Below are 18428 nucleotides of genomic sequence, written 5' to 3'. Positions count from 1 at the left end.
CGGTGGTGTAGATATCCATGGGCGATGGTTGTCACTTCCCATCAGATGAGCCTCCCGATTGCCACCTGTATCATAAAATAACACATTACATTTTTGTATTAAAAAGTTTTGTAGTAAAGTAATAATTATTAAAACGTCTGTATGTTTAAAATAAAACGTTGATTATGTTATAATCACGATTAATTAATGAATAATTACTGATTTATCTTATTTGTATCATAAATAATAACAAATAACAATTACAGTGTTACAAATTATGGATTATATAGTAAAAATATAAAGAGCCTAGTCCAATGGAAGTAGGAATAAATGTAAACAAACCTTATTACGTATTTCATGCGATTTTCTAAACACTGAGTTATGCACTACTAAGATTATATAATTAATGTACCTTTAATTATAATACAACATTATTGTTCTTAACCACTTATTTCCTTTTTAATTTTGCTGCCAAAATTTCGACAACAGTTTCGTCGACGTTCGAAACGTAATTTTTAAAAATCCATAGTGAATATCATAGATTAATCAAGCTCGACCAATGACGTCGCGTCAATTTGCTTTCCTCTTACGTTTGGACTATTCCATAGTCTGTATAGTATAGCTACTTAAGCTATACAGTTATGTCAAGGAAATACAAGGAGTATGTGTTATTAAATATAATTAAATCGAAGAAGTCTAATTTATCACGAGATTTATCATTAAAAGGTTGTTTTTATTACAAGGAAGTTGTCATGTGTAATTTTCCGCTTTGCTAAAGAAATTACTGAACTGGCATTGTCTTATATTATAGACGCTATGCAATGTATGAGTAATGCATATTTTCTTATGTAAACTTAAATATTTACTTAACCTTATTAACAGCGGTTTAGTTATTACGATCTGAGAATACGTGCATTTTAGAACGATTGTTAAGGCGCTTGTTTGTGAAATTATATGCCATGGTCCTATTCGTAATCTCATTGTTTTCGCTTTTCAGTTCGCCTACAAGTTTTTGCTGTAATATTTGTATTGTGATTTTAAATTGTAAGTCAAATAAAGTTGATTAAAGTTTGTAAAAAAAAGATTATTAATATCATGCTTATCGTTTCTGAGCTCATAAAAAACCTATTTACCTTTTATATTTGTTTTTTTTTTTTATGTATTGTATTTTTTGTCGTTCATTTTTTGCGGTTCACTGAGACCAAGTTCAAAAAAGTGGTTAAATCTCCGATCATAGGAAAGCTTTTAGAGTATAAGAAAATTATTTATGACGTACAAAAAATAAAAATTCAGTACAAATAAATTTGTTCGAGGTAAGGTGTACAAAGGCGACTTTGTTATTAAAAGGAATATCTTATAAAAAGTATAAAAATGATAAATAAGAAATCGGTATAGTGCAAATGCTAAAATTAAACACAATCACACTCATAAATATTTATAGCATTATGAGCTATACAAAATAAGAATAAACAGGCGTATTTAAATTCTCCTTATGAGTGAAGGTGCCGTTTTCCTCGCCCTGTTCGCAACGGTAGTGTACGGTTGCGTACTCGTACAAGCCGGCTGCAATTTGTGCCTATTTTAGGCGTTAGGTTACAAAGTGTACGTGAATCTAAATGTTGTAGAAGCGTTAAGAGCGTGTTTGTTAGGCAGTATTTCAAGCTACCATTATAATTTACCAGTCTCGGTGCGCTGGGATATCGTATTTAAACGTGCTGTTTTTATGGATTCATATAATTGCACTTAACTAGTACTGGCTCGCGGCTTTACTTGTGTACTTGAGCTATGTTTTCAGTTATTAAGCATAATATGTAACGTAGCTTTTGTCCTTGGCCTACAAACTTGCCTTATAACTAATATCATTAAATTTGGTTCATTGGTTTGGCGCTAACATAGCAACAGACAGAGATATAGAGTTACTTTCGCATTTATAACATTAATATCGTTAATTTGTCGTCATAGCCGAAGTGCAATGTCATATCCGCAATTCTTGAATATTACATGGGCCTATTATTATACTAATAATAGTAACGACTGATTAAATAAAAACTCTTCGTCACTAAAATGACATTGTATCATTATTATTCTTTATTCAAAAGAAACTTCCTCAACTTTCTTTTTTAACTTTCATTATATTTTCGCACCAGTACAGAGTACCGATGTCAAATATTAGATGATTAGTTAATTTGATTGATTTGTAAGAGCATGGTTAAAAGTAATTAATCTATTAAAGCAAATTTATTATGTAGGTGAGCTGTTAAAGTGGCGCAGGTCATGCGCTAATAAAGAATTCATCGTAAAACATCATTAAGTTGTAATTAATATATTTTTAACTTTTCACAAAACTTAAACTAAAAATATGTATTTTAAAACAGAGAAAAGAGTTTTCACTAATAAGATAAAGCGTCCTATCCTTAAGAATAATTTGTATCCTTATTATATTAAACCTTAAACAAATTTGAACTTGAGATATTTTCGACCAGTAAAGATAGTAATCATCAACGATCAGTTGAAAATAACTAATTTGTGACTTACTGTTTGAATTTTAGAATTTATCTATTTATATTTTTTTGGAAACAATAATTACCTCGATACATTTACGTTAACGAGGAATTCTCGTGACTTAAATCGTAATTATGGAACATTTTATTTCTTACAAGGAAATACAAGTTTTATCTTTGCTATAATTAAATATATATAATCTGTACGCATAATTCTTACAAGGATATTATATTGATAGATTCAGTTGTATTTTGTAGAAAACAATTATTTGCTAACCTTATGGATGATGGAGTTTGAGCTAAAGAAGTATTCAAATTGACTATACAAAAAATGTATGACCCATACAACTTTCAATACGTGCAAGTATGAAGGAAACCTTGTGAACATTAGTTAATTAATTTCGCAAACTCCTGTTTGATTTGGTTTGTTCCTTCTAAGACAATTCGTTCTTTTTGTATGTACGTATGTATGTCATTTAATTCAACACTATAAAATGAAATTAAAAAACTCTTCTATGAGCTTATTTAAATCAGCTTAGAAAATTCGACCGGTGATGCAATTAATTTTTCTCGATAAAATTAATATCAATAATAGAATAGCCAGGGGTATATGTTTCTGAAGAAAATTTGTTATATGGATAGAATAAAACCACTTGATTCGTTGGCCTATTGTAACAGTCCCTCAGCAGCGCTTAGCAGTGATGAAGGCACGAATGACATTTGAACTTTGGGTCTCAAGGACGGAAATGCACAGCCGCGACCTTGACCTTGCCCCATGTTTTGCCGTCTATGTTTTGATAGGTAATATTTTAACATGAAAATACATTATAATTCATATTAAATTATAGAAGTATTTAAAGTTTATTTAATATTCTGAATTAGAAATTTATTATATATTATAAGGAATAATTAATTATTTTAGAGCTTATATAAAAAAGGTAAAGTAAATTTAGTTATCTTTGTGTGTGTAATCAACATTAGTAAACTTCTTTCAACAAAATGATTTTATCAAAAGCGCCCTGAACATAACGTAGTAGTACGTAGTAGTAGTACGTAGTACTTTCTATAGATAAATTACTTTTTCATTTGTATTATTTAATTATACAACGCGTACTAAAGAACATTTTATGATATTATGAATCTGTTTTTCACGTAAATAAAAATTAAACTGAATTAAAACCTCCTTAAATGTTTAAAGAGGTTTTAATTGATCAAAGTCCATACGATACTTGTATTATATAATGAACTCGTCCAAAACTTTAACCATTTATAAACGAAACCTATACTTAGATGCTTAAACTTGCGTGCACTGTCTGTAAGGTTTTAATTGTATAATAATATACCTATCATGCGCTACAACTATTAACTGGAAGTCTGCATATGTTGTTGTAATTAATACTAGGACAAGGTAATTAATGAATGATATATGTCACAGCAGCTTGCAGTATGTATTACATTCACACACATGTATGTATATACATATACATATTAAACATTAACAAAATAAAGTATGAAATTAAGGTCGTTAGTACATCATCTTGAATTTAGAACAATAGTTTAAGATCGTTCAATATATTTGAATTATATTAATATTATAGGAATAAATAATAATATGATACTATTAAGTATTGTATTAGGTACACTGACTGGCAAAACATTGACGCCGGTAATGCATCACCAATCTTGGGAACTATGATGTTATGTCCCTTGTGCCTGTATTTACACTGACGTACTCACCCTTCAAACCGGATACTGTCCGGGTACGGGCTTCAATACAAATTCAATACTAAGTATTGCTGTTTAGCGGCAGAATACCGGATGAATTGGGTGTGTCAACATAGACGGACCCAGAAAACACCCTAACACCAAGTGTCGTAAAATGAAGTATCTGATGCTGTTTGTATTATAATATTATTTAAATCAATCTCATAGATTTACCCTATGTTTATCAGTGTGAAGTGTGGACTGGTTGCTTATAAAAACAAGTCTATAGAAACATATTATTTTTATCTCCGAATATGTTATTATACACTTATTTTGAAGAAAATAAATCGAAGTACCTTCAAGTTAATAAGTTCGCATTTAATTCTGCATTAAGTAAGGATAATAGTAGTTCAGCAAAGGTGCAATTTGCGCGGTGCAGTAACTAGCAACTAACATTTAACAATAAATATATTAACACCGCGTCAACACGAGCGCCCAGTGAGCGCGCTGTGAGCGCATCGCCCGCCTGCACTCTGCAATATTTAGAAATGTTTACGTTACACGATTACTTAACAAAACGATGCTAGAAATGCACACGTTAGCGTAACCTAATATACTAACTATATTACCTACGATGACGCTCTCAAAACATAAGTTTTCAAAAGAAACGCATTTTTTTTATTTTAATGGAATATGTTGTCGGACGAGCATATGGACCACCTGATGGTAAGGGGTCACCTTCACTATGGCGCTTTAAGAAATATTAACTATTCCTTACATCGTCCACCAATCTTGGGAACTAAAATGCTATGTCCCTTGTGCCTGTAGTTACACTGGCTCACTCACCCTTCAAACCGGAAGACAACAATACTGCGTACTGTTGTTTAGCGGTAGAATATCTGATGACTGGGTGGTACCTACCCAGGCGGGCTTGCACAAAGCCCTACCACCAAGTAATAAGTATACCAAGTAAATAAAAGTATACAACGTAAGTAATATAAGAAATACATGTTTTTAGTAACTTCAGTAGCTTTGGGCAGTCTGTGAAGATTTATTGATATTATTTTTAAACGGTGAATGACAAGGCAAAGGAACAATAATAGCTTATCTTTTTTAATATGGACATGTTATATAAACAACACTACCTTAAAGTTAGCGTGTACTATAAATTGATGTTCGTAATATATAATAGAAATATGATTTCATTCGAGTTTATCCAGGTCTCATCTTATTCAGCGAGTCGAGTGGTTCTCTAGATCCGTAATCAGACGGAGACGTGCTTAGATATACTGTGATATTTACCCTCGCGCTCTACGTTTTATATGTTGTAAATACGCATAGCGCCTATATATTTACGAGTACTACTGAGGTAACAAAAACGGGCTCTGATTGAAAAAGGTCGATGTTACGAGGAATAAACGGAAAAAGCAATTTTGTATAATGTTTAAAGGTTTTTGTTATTTTATATTTATGAAAGCGAAGTACTTTGGGTCCTTAATAAAATAGACATATTTAAAACCTTTTTAGATTGCTTGCTTTTAAGGTTGTAGATTCGGAAGTCACTCTGTTATAGGCTATTGGTACCAGAATATTTCCTAAGGTGTTCCCCGTCTAGAATAACCGACATTGCAAGATATGGTCAGGAAGACATCAACATATATTTTACTAGTAGTCGCCCGCGGTTTCGGTTACATTTTGTGATGTTGGTTGTCATGTGTTAGGTAAATAAGTAGCCTATGCCCTTTCTTGGAGCTCAAGTTTGCTTCATACCAAATTTTATTACGTTCGGTTCAGCGGTTTGGTAGTGAAAGAACAGACAGATTTACTTTGTAATTGGTATAGATTTTATTGAAGTTATTTAAAATTCTACATCGTATTCTAATCAATCAACTGAAATATTCTGTCAGCGTTGTTACCGCTCCAAGTATCATTTTACTTAAGCGAGTTTCAAAATATATTTTACAACTTTTCAAACGACTCGTCGAAATTATAATCTTAAAAGAGGTACTTTTTGCGAAAAATGCTGAAGTTACTCTCAACAAATTAACGTTAAATTAAAATGTTAATTTTCTTGTTACTTTAACATTTACCTGTATATATAAAATCTAGCTTCATATTTTATCGTTCTCTTGTGTTATCAACGCTAGTTGACCGGAAAATATTCTCCTTAATAGTTTTACTACGATATTTCTCGAGGCTATTATGACAGTAGATACATCTTGTACATAATTAAGTGTCATATATTTTAATAAATTAATGATTTACATATATATTTATATTACCTTCTTTGAAAACATTTAAGAATTTTCTCATCAGATAACGTAACCTGTACTATTATTTACAAAAAAAAACATCTCAATATCTTCACATAAGATAAAGGGCTAGAAAAATCATGTATGATATTAATGAACGAGCTAATTGTTTTTGATGTAAAATATGAGACTAAGCTAAAACTATGATTATAAATGACAGCTTAATTTTTTAATCAAGTTCATACCTTTTTTATTTTGCTTGACATTTCGTTAATTCGTGACCAGTGCAGATGCAGCTCTGCCAAAATTCAGTGCTCAATAAAAGAACTAATATCGCGTTTAATTAAAAAAAAAAATAACAAAAAATGCATTAATTACGCACATACATTGTGAAAGTTTAAGAGTTATAATTATTGTTTATTATTTTTATAACGATAAGTATATGTGCAGACACAAATACGACGCAAGTTTCTGAGCCAAAAGTGGTTTTGTTGTACCTTTCCACAACGCTGCTGGAGATAAAACATGAAAGCGAAATATTTCTATGCAGAATGGCTGCAGATAGCCGCTGAAGTGAAATTGGGGTCGGCGTGGAAATCCGCATTGATATTTCACACATATTCGCATTCCGCATTCGTGCCAATGATTTAAACCTGCGCGATAATTATTTGGTACTGCTAATCGCGTAGGATTTGCGCTTCTATGGGTTTGATTGCTTTTAGAAATTATACTACGTGCGCTGCCATAACGCAGTTGATTTCAGTAAATTCATCAAGAAAAAAATTACCACAAATTTATTTATAATACATTTAAAATATATCAATTAGTAGAACAATTTCTTAACCAATATTATTGAAGTATTTTCAGAAATGCAATGGCAAAATTTAACTCAAACAGGAACAGGTGATGATAAATAGAATCCTGTGAAAATGTTTAATTTACAAGTCAAGAAATGAACTTTTAAAACCACAGACTAAATAGTACAGTTTCAGTAAACAGTTGAATAGTGAATTAAATAAAATGCATTAACAAACAAATAGAGTGTTTAGGTTCACTCTTAGTTTACAACTAAATGCAGCAGAGACTAAACATGCACTGCGCTTAGAGCTGCACAGTTATTCGATATAATCCAAACTGTTTACTACTACTAATGAGTTAATACTCCTCGTACGCCGAACACTTGTACTCTCTACTTAAATTTATCCTTGTCGGAAAGCTAATTTGAGTTTTGATCAAATACGTTATATTAAAAGTGGCAAATTATGACATTGGTTTTTATTTTATTTGTGCCAAAAGGGCACAGATTATTTCGCCAATGTCACGTGCGATGGAGAAGACACATTTAGTGTTGTCACCTTTCTAGCGTCTGACATTTCACGCATTAAGCACCTAGTGACACATTTTGTTAAAATGTTGCCACTAAAGATAAAATGTGGAGTAGGATTAATGCCGTCTCGTCGTCTTCGCCTTAATCGGATATAAAAAATAGTGGTAATTATCCTCTTCCTAAAATAAACAAGTTAGAAACACCGCGCCATTGCTTTTATCGAGAAAACTTTTAACGACCTTTTAATAGGTTCTAAGTGCTTAAGTGCACTTGTGTCAAATAAAAAAGGTGCAATCTTAGAGTATTTGCATTTCCGAGATAGTTTTCAACGTGCTAATACATTAGAAAACGTAGAAACATTTGTGTTATCTTGTCTAAATAAACTATTAAAATAACACTTCGATATTTGCCGTCGGTTAACGAGTTCGAATTTCGAATCTGTTAAAAATAGACAACTACCGTATTGGTTTTCATTATTTATGAATTCTACAAACCGAGCTTACTTACTTTACATTTCGATTAACATTTAATTCTTAATCTGTGGTTTAGGTTAATGATACATTTGAAAGTAGAATAATTAAGTTTATTTTTTCAAGCTATTTTGTTTTATATTATTAATACATCACGATTTATTGTCATTATTTAACAAAACACTATTTCTATATTAATATTATAAGTGTGAAAGTAACTCTGTCCGTCTGTCGATTTTGATAAAATAAGTTGTGAAGCAAACTTGAGCTACCAGAAAGGACATAGGCTACTTGTTTGCACGATACAACACAACTAAAACGAGAGCGAAGACGCAGGCGACTACTAGTATTATATACATATGTTCAATAGTATTAAAAACGAAATAAACGAACAAAGCTATAAGATATTATCATGTGAGTTTCGAATGCTCACGAAATTTTAAGTTTAAAACAATAAAATCTTCACGATAACCACAATTTTATAGATACTTTCAAATATATGAATATAATACGGCGCGCCACGCTGCTTTCTTCGTTTAACAATCGTAAAGCTATTAATGTTCTGTTGATAGTCCATCTCAATCTTACTGTTTTGAGTTAATCGGTAAAATATTCAAAAATAACGTTCTACCCACATTCGATACTAGAAAAAAAATTTAAGTTCAGTGCAACATATCAATTAATTTTAGTATTAGTATAGAGGAGGAATTAATATATATACATATTAAAAGCAAAGGTAAACGATATATTACCTAGGACTTAAATATTCATCAATTTCCCGATAGTTATAAATATTCAAACGTGAAATTTCATTGCGGTTCGTTCGACAGTAATGGCGTATTTTCTCTGTAACGATTCAATTTATCAACATGAAGGGACAATCATAGATAGACAACGCAAGGAACAGTCTTAGAGAGACTCCCACTCTACCGGTTCGAATCGGAGATCGCGCTTTCTGAACACAGTAAATTATTTTAATCACCGCGTTGGCGTAAATAAGCAAGCTCGAGCATTTGTCTTGATGTCGTTTGAAATAAATCATCAATACATTTCTGAATTAAGTTTTATCGCTATGACCCCCAATTCTATTAAAACCTTATTATAGTCCAATAAAAAATATTAATTTGTAAATCGAATTAATTTTAAATTGTCTTAAATATAGTGTTGTATCCATTTTACGGCGACTTTTTATTTGGCGTTCATAGTTGCTTAATATTGGTTTGATTACATTTCTTTAATTTTAATAAATAAAGTAAATAAGGTAAATAGAAATGTTCAGATATGGAAAACTTGGAGCATTTTAGCTATACACACAAATAAGTAAAATATTTGCCTCAACAGTTATTCCACTCAGTAGCACGGTAGGCCTGTGTTAATTGTTTTGTGAATAAGAAAATGTTTTAAAACGTTTTAGTTATTTATGAGTTGAGAACACGTGTGTTAAAGTTACGAGAATACTTACTATTTTTTTCTGTTATTCTTATTTTTATTAAGATAACCACAAAACAAATTACTTCTGCAATGGTGATAATATTCTCGTTTGTTTCACTATTACAACAAAATTCCAATATCATTGCAAAGTTAGTCTCAATTTAGACTCAGTTTCACGGACCGCCAACGTATAAACAAGTTAAAGTAGTTTATTATCGATCTATCTGCCGTAAACTTGTGCCAAGATTTATTATCTTAAGATGGTGTTGTAGAAGACAACATTACATACATTATCTGAAAGCGGTAAAATATGTTGCTTTTTTACTAATGTTTATTTGTATCTTTTTATCTAATGTTTCAATTAATTTGTGCATACGGATAATATTTTTAAGACTCAATTTTAAGTTATTGTGCCTATATTTTAGGTAGAATAAACTTTTATGTAGGTACTTAGGTATTTAACTCATTAATTATTCCAGCTTGAAAGTTTTATGTAACAGAAAAATTACTTTGCAACTTTTAGAAATATTTTTCCCTCTTTATAAATAAAGCTGTTAAAATATTCAAGAAAAAAGTATTCAAATTACAAATCTTCAAGCAAAGGCTCCATTGAAAAACTAATTTCAACGAGTTGGGATTTGTAGCCTAAGTAGATTCTGCCATTGAGGATCTTGTCACGATTCTTTTAAATTTTCTCATTACAGCGAAGACTTCGTTATCCCATTTTTTAATTTACTCCGCGGAAGCAAACGAACTAATTGACACTCTGTAAGAAATACTAACACGTAAGGAACATTGCCGTTGGCGTTGAGCATTAACTCACTGATCCTCGAACCAAAACAGCAATGTAAAGCTTGTTTTTTGGCGGTAGAATGATGACGAGTTATACCTAAATAAGTGACTGAAATCTCTGTCACTTACAAAGAACTCGTAATGTTACTCGAGGAAAGTCTGGGTGTATACCCACCTAGTATACTTGTTAAGATCTTCTTTGTATTTCCTTCTTTATAGCATCAATTAAGTATCGAACGGGCACTCTGTCTGCGATCATGACCTTGGCGCCGACTACCGACACAGACAGCTATCAAACTATATACAGAATGCTTATAAAACTGTTTGTATTACATATAAAGAGTTGATATACAGAATTAAACAGAAGCTACATTTTTCTTAAAGCTTGCTTAAATAACCAAAACTATCTAAGAGATTACAGATACAAAGTTATGTATATGTCTGGAATCGTTGAACAATGTACTATTTCGTAAATTGAACTTACGATAGTATAGACCAAATATTAATATTCAATATCAAATTTAAAAATCAGTTTTTTTTAATGGCGACGATAAAATAATAAAAAAAAGTATAAGAATAGATTCAACGTATTGCAAATACTGTATTAGTAAGTCGCCGCGAAACTTCGCGTTTTTCAAAGGATTTTTTATTTATTTTATTTCATTGTATACTGCAAGTCACTCATCTACATTTTGCGCCAAATTATGAAACATTATTTAAACGATTTTTTTAATGACAAATAGAATACATTAGTTCCGTTAAAATTGGACTTTTTGATAACAATTTACTTTAAATTTGTATACGTTTTTCATATCTTTTTTATTCAGCCGTAGCACCGCTCTCTAACCGGACACTAACTATTTTCCACTCTCTAAAATTATGTTTTTATTAAATCATACTAATTTGGTAAATTGTAATCAAATGTTCTCTTTATTTTGGTGCACATCTACGGCTGCTATATGCTATAGCTCTTCAAATGAGACGATTACTGATTATTTTATGTGTTGCTATCGTCTCATCATCACTAGGACTATTCGTACCTTGTGTTTCAAATCGAATAATATATTACATTATATTATATTAAGAAGACATGCCCATAATACCTTTTGCCAATGGGGATAATATACTCGTTAGAACTCGTCAGTATACGGAATGTTAATTGAGTCGAAATAATACGCTTAGATTTTTTATATGAGCTCAAAGCTCTATACTGCAGACTCAAGTCTAAAGATACAAATCAAGTTGATTAAAAAAGGAGGTTAGTTTGGTCTTTATTTCAAAGCTTTAAGGTTGAAAATTGAAACGAAAATAATATAATTGATGAGATTTATATAATAAATACATAGCCTTGAACCAGGGCGGGCGTTCACAGCGGTGACAATGTGCCAAATTACAAAACATTCAAGTGTAAATTCGTAATATTATTATCTCGATGTAACGTATATTACGTTTCGTTTTTATCGATATTTCATGGAATATAATACTTTATTACTTTAATGTTAACATCGGAAGCGTTTTAAGGTAATTAAATTACTTGTGTTGTTATATAATACGTTGGTATACGAACGAATGAGTTTTAATCAATAATAGACCTACTACGACAACTTTTTTATTAATTGGTTAGACATACAAGCTTAGAAATAAAATGTTATTGTTGACCACAGCTACATTAAAATAGTATTATCTTTCATGAAGCTGCTCTGTCCTGCAGTCGTTGTTCCCTACTCTGTGGCTTGTTCGGATAAAAATCACTTGTCTTTCAACACTGATTACACTTGGCCGGATTCCAAAACTTTCAAATAAATAATCCTCGGCCACCTCATACTTCGCAGTGTATTCGTGCAATTCGAACGTTTTTATACAATGCTATTATAAAATGTCTCCTCGTTTTATGATTCATGAAAATAGCTACGGAAATAAGATTAAATATGCTATAAATTTTACGGAATCCTTACAAGAATAATAAATTTAACATATGGTTGGATATTATTTTTTTTAATGTCGTAATATAATCTTGTCATGGACTACGTTATATATCAAATGTTGGAGGTATTTTGTTGAAAATATCTTCACAGAAAGTACGTCCATGTGTTTGAAATTCAATCACAGAATCGTCTAAAATCAAGTGTGGATGTGATTAAGGGCAGTTTTCTCAAAGGTCCTTGGAATTGACCCTCGTCAGTAGCACCTGTCACGGAACCTTTACGACCCACTTTGGCTGTATTTACGCGAGCTCATACTATTATTATACTTATTAAAGTAACCCTCTCGTTTCTAATCTTTTATGGCTTCCTAGATGAAGCAATCAGGATAACGGAGTTTCCTTTGAAATTTTAGGTTTCCGTATATAACTGGTAACTAATCCAAGATTGACCAAACCGATGCTAGTAGGTTCAAATCTATTGAAGTTCCACTAAATATTTAGGTGATTATAGTTCAGAATTTCATAACAGTATCATAATCTATTGGAAGTGCATTTACTAGAACAATGTGTTACCACATTGCATAAAACTATACATAAACATTAGCTTTAGCTAATGAAGAATTCTTAAGGGTAACACAAAATCTTCTTCAAGATCTAAACGATAGATATAAATCAGATAGCGCTGGAATTAGAAACTGAATTATTAATACCTCTGACTTTCGTTCTTTTATTCGAATCTATAAATTGTCTGAGAAGTGTGTTATGTACAACTGATATTTAAAATTCACTAATTTATTTTTGAAATTCATAGTCATTCTTCTGGTACTATATAAAAAAATAAAATCTTTTTTGAAACGGGTTTTTCAGTAGATTTACTAGACTTTTTTTCTTTTTAGGTTCAGTTTGCGGTGGACAATGTTGTGGAAGGGGTCGAGAAACAAATATACAGCATGTTCTACGACAAACGGCAGCGCAGCGCGTGGCGAGCGCAACCAGGCCGATAACGGAGTTGCTGTTGGCCACGAAGAGAACGCTTCAAGGTAACGTTCTTTATTTTATAATCACAACAACAACACAACAGCAACAGCCTGTAAATTTCCCACTGCTGGCCTAAGGCCTCCATTCCCTTTCAGTAGAAGGTTTGAAACATATTCCACCATGCTGTTTCAATGCCGGTTGGTGTAATTCACATGTGGCAGAATTTCTATGAAATTAAATACATGCAGGTTTCCTCACGATGTTTTCCTTCAACGCCGAGTAGGAGATGAATTATAAGACAAATTAAGCACATGAATAATCAGTGGTGCTTGCCTGGGTTTGAACCCGTAATCATCGATTAAGTTGCACGTGTCTAACCACTGGGCCAATAAGAGTCGAGACTCTTATTTTTATAATTGGTAAAACAAAAATAATTATCCATAGACGTAAACGATATATAGAGGTTAAAGAAAGTTCTTTGTAAATTTCAATGTGAATCTATTTATCAACATACTTCAGAGATTTTTTAGTTGCAAAATTTTACGCCGAACTACGGGAAGCGTTTGATACAACGTCAAAACAATTATAAACGAATGAAAGCCGTTGTCAATATTTTTTTTAATTTCAATCTGACGCTGGTAGCGTCACTGACAGCTTAGGAAGATTTACAAAATACAAATACATTTTTTGTGAATGTCTCGTCGTAAAATAAAATAGAAAACAGTTAAACTTTAAAATGAGAATCGAATTCACGCGATGCTTCTATTGTAACGTAACTTGTTTTATAAGTTGTAATAAAGTAGTAAGGATGTATAGATATGTCCAAACTTTGTTCATCCCACAAATTACAAAGATCAATATGGTTGGAAAAGAGGACGTTCTGTACAGAGGGATCAGAATTTAATCATAACTTTTCTTATACAAACTTAGGTATTTTCTGTGGTACGATATAACAACAGTAGCCATTATACTAAGTAGAAACTTTAAGAAAATTTTAACTCTACGTGTTATGGCACTATGCATATATAGTATGTGTTATATGAATGTTGAATTGTAAATACCGTAAGTTTATAATAATCTATGTCGCAACGCTGATTGTCGTTTAACTGTCGACAGATTGTGAACGGTGACTCAACTTAAAATACTAAACTTACAAATTTCAATGGTTTATAATCTCTCGGTTCATTTGGAAATTTCACTTCTATTGATTACAATCTACCGAAATATAATGCGTTAAATTGTAAGCAGTATATTACGGTTCACAATCTTCCGTTTAATTCACGAGATAGATTATAACATAACGGTATTTACAATATAATAATATATATAATAACAACAGCCTGTAAATTCCCACTGCTGGGCTAAAGGCCTCTTCTCCCTTGAAGAGAGGAAGGAGAAGGCTTGGAACATATTCCACCACGCTGTTCCAATGCGGGTTGGTGGAATACACATGTGACAAAATTTTTATGAAATTTGTCACATGCAGGTTTCCTCACGATGTTTTCCTTCACCGCTGAGCACGAGATGAATTATAAAGACAAATTAAGCACATGAATCAGCGGTGCTTGCCTGGGTTTGAACCCGCAATCATCGATTAAGATGCACGCGTACTAACCACTGGGCCATCTCAACTTCAAAAATACAAAAATTTACAATATTCCGGATATATTTACTTTTTTTTTATCTACGATTTTTTTTTTTTTTATATACGATTTTATACGACTACAAACACTCTTTTCAATTCGGCTTATTGATTCTTGAGAAACTCGTATCTTCTCGTAAGTCAGTAGAAGAACTTGTAATTAAATTTAAACCGGATTCACCAAACATCAACTCACTAATTAATTATTTTCACACTGTGTGCCGTCAAAAACAACACAAGCTTATATTTGAGACGCTTTAAATATTTTACGCGACAATCCGCCGACGGAAGAGTGATGTCAGTGATTGTCTTTTTATTGAGCTGGCCATAACTTGAGAGTAGTCTCATTAAAATCTGCAGACAAATGTTCTCGTAAAGTGTAAAATAGAGAAAGGAAGCCAACGGATCTGTGACTTTTTCCTTTAAATGGTTTTGTAGCCGCGTCGTACTTGTCTATGTTTCATATAAATATTACAGCACTTGATTATTAATTTTTAATTTAAAAATTACATATTCTTCTTTAACATTATAAAAATATTCCAACTAGTAAAGCTAGATGAAATAAGTGAATTATGAATATCTAACTTAAACATTTATTCAAGATTATCTTTAGGTATTTCAAGTAACGATAATAATAAATATTGTCGTTATAAATTTACTTGTTATTTGTAATGAGTGCTTTAACTTGCATCTTCAGTCAGTTTTTAGCTTTTTTGTACATGTTATTATTTGCGTAACTTTTTACTTTACAAAACTATGGCAATATGAAAATTTAATTATTTTCGTGTAAAATCCTGGAAAACAATTTATATTTAATATCATCATTCAACATAGAAGTACACTTACCTCAAACCTCTAAGGAATGAAATACCTAGAACCTAGAAGAATCGAGAAACATTGTTTATTCGAGAGGAAACAGCCTGGAGGCGATCGTTTCCAAGATGTGTTATTATTTAAACAAACCTTACTTTCATAGTAATTTTAACACAAACGCTCTTTATCTTACTTATCCAGTTTTACAATTGAACTTAGATCGCTTCCTGGAAATTATTCATTCACTAAATGTAAAACCCAACTTAAATTGATGATTTAATTTCACATATCTTCTAAAAAGGTTTTATATTCACTTGAAAAAAAAGTCTAACATAATATGGTATAAATTCGAAATTTCAAAATATATTGTTAGAATATACCCGTAGCGCCAGCTTAGCGGTTTAATGAAATTCGGGCGAAGCAAATATTTTAACAATAGCAGTTTTTGATGTTCGAAAAAGGAATTACCTATACAATATAATATGAACGGTTATTTTTTTTTAATAAATTGTTAAACGTGAAGAGATTAAGGTCACACATTATTATACCAATGAAAATTAAATAAATCAATAGACTATTTTCATAAATGGGGAATATAAAGAGGATTCTGTTTACTAATTTGTGTTTAACTTTATTTAATTAAACAAATTTCAAGCATAAAAATTACACATGGCAACATAATATGGTTTTATAATTTGATTAGTAGGTTTTATGCCTGTTGCGACGGAATATTTAATATAATGTTATTTTATGTACTAAGTAAAACTGTTTCAGGTGTATCTTGTATCATAACCAGTGGAAAAATGTTTGGTTAAATCAAAATTTCTTTTTATATCATACACATGGCCGTAGGCAGGCGGGGGTTTTGGGGGTTCAAACCCCCCCCGAAATTTTTTCGCTAACCGCTATCGTATTATCAAAAAAATATTTTGCGCTAATTAAACAAACAAAACGTAAGTATTTGTTGATTTCTTCAGAAAATTAAGCCGTTTTGTCTAGATACGACAATAAATCTAAACAAAATGAATAATTTCCGCAAAGATTAGAGGCAATAATAATCATACCCTTATTCACATTTTATTTAGATACTAATTTTTGATGTCATAATGTCACGTTAGTAATTTTAGATACTAAGGAAGATAAACCTTTTACAGAGTATACCATTACATTTTGAAATGTGTAAGACAGATTGTAAAATTTCTGATACATTCTATGTACAGGGTTATTGGTAATTCGAAGTATATCCGGTAGGAGGTGATAGGGGTGACTATTTGAAATAATTTTAACCCCCATATGCATTATCCAAAACTGAATCATTTTTGAGTTATCATGTTTTTTTGCTTTTTTCAATTTATTTAAAAAAAGTATCAATTAAAATCTATTTTTTTCTTATGTTTTATAAAAACGATTAAACACTGGATATTTGTCAATATTTAAACAATAATTATCGGTCCAAATTTTAAAATGCGAGACGGAAAACGAATTTTTTTTTCCTCAAAAATGCCTTAAAACTAAAAAATCGTTATAATAAATCTTGGCCTGCAGATTATTTTAAAAACATAACCGTTTTCTTAGCTTTCCAAAAATTTATAAAAAGAGGGAAATTATTTCAAATCAATCGAAATAAAATGATCAGAAAGGACGCTGGTGGACATTCGTTGTCGAACATGAACGAATTCGAATAAGGTCGCTCTTTAAAATTCCCTCAAAATTAACTAAATATAACAACCAATGAAAAAATACTTACTTAATACAAATTTAAAATAAAATTTAAGAACAGTTCAATAGCTAAGTTATAAATAAGACATTTTGTAATATAGCTTAAATAGAGTATTAATAATCGATTCCGAGAAACTCTCTATAAAATAGCTCTTTCTCTATAAGAGAAAATTTGAGCTTAACGCGTATTCAGGAGTCGCGTCTTATTTGGAAAATAACTCTGAACTATAAGAAGCTACATTTGATCAAGATGGGATTACTAACTATCATAATGACATGTTCATTGGAGTGAAAAAGTGTATAAAAATATCCTCATGTCAAATCCTGCTCAATAGTCCAAATAGTCACCCCTATTAACTAACGGATATACGTCGAATTACTAATAACCCTGTATATTTTATTGAGAATATTCATACTATATTATTAAAAAATAGATAGTCGGCGCTCTTTACCGAAAAGTCGCCGACTACGAAAGCAGCCGAACTCCTGGAAGACTACTTTGGTGCCTCCTATCCCTAAAAAGAGCAACCGCCCAAACCCGTCCAATTATAGGCCAATAGCCATGACCATCTTGTTTCGTTTCCATCGGGATCGTTCAGCCAGTGGTCTTCTAGATTACCTTAGTCATAGATGGGTGGAAGTAGTTGAGAGCAAGTGGGAGGCATTGGTGACCAGTCTGGACATAGCGAAGGCCTTTGATAGCGTATGGCACAAAGCGCTTCTTTCGAAGCTGCCTTCCAACGGGCTTACCGGGAAATTATGCAATTGGATCACCAGCTTTTTGGCAGATCGAAACATTAAAGTCGTTATAGGGTGCATGCTCTGATTTAAAATTCGTTAATGCCTGTGTTCCACAAGGCTGTTGTTCTATCACCCACTCTGTTTCTTCTGCATAT

The 18428-nt window shown here is 31.5% G+C and overlaps 1 protein-coding gene across 1 annotated transcript in view; it reads left to right on the top strand.

Moving 5' to 3' along the window:
- Positions 1 to 18428, top strand: part of LOC124537717 (division abnormally delayed protein) — a 98002-nt gene that overhangs the window by 51167 nt on the left and 28407 nt on the right. Inside the window, exon 2 of the mRNA XM_047114622.1 lies at positions 13277 to 13420. Within this exon, the coding sequence (XP_046970578.1) occupies positions 13277 to 13420 (144 nt within the window). The remainder of the gene's footprint in view (positions 1 to 13276; positions 13421 to 18428) is intronic.

The sequence above is a fragment of the Vanessa cardui genome, chromosome 2, assembly GCF_905220365.1.
Source record: "Vanessa cardui chromosome 2, ilVanCard2.1, whole genome shotgun sequence".
Classification (NCBI taxonomy): domain Eukaryota; kingdom Metazoa; phylum Arthropoda; class Insecta; order Lepidoptera; family Nymphalidae; genus Vanessa; species Vanessa cardui.
Note: the sequence above shows the minus strand (reverse complement) of the source record. Positions and strands in the feature narration are given on the sequence as shown.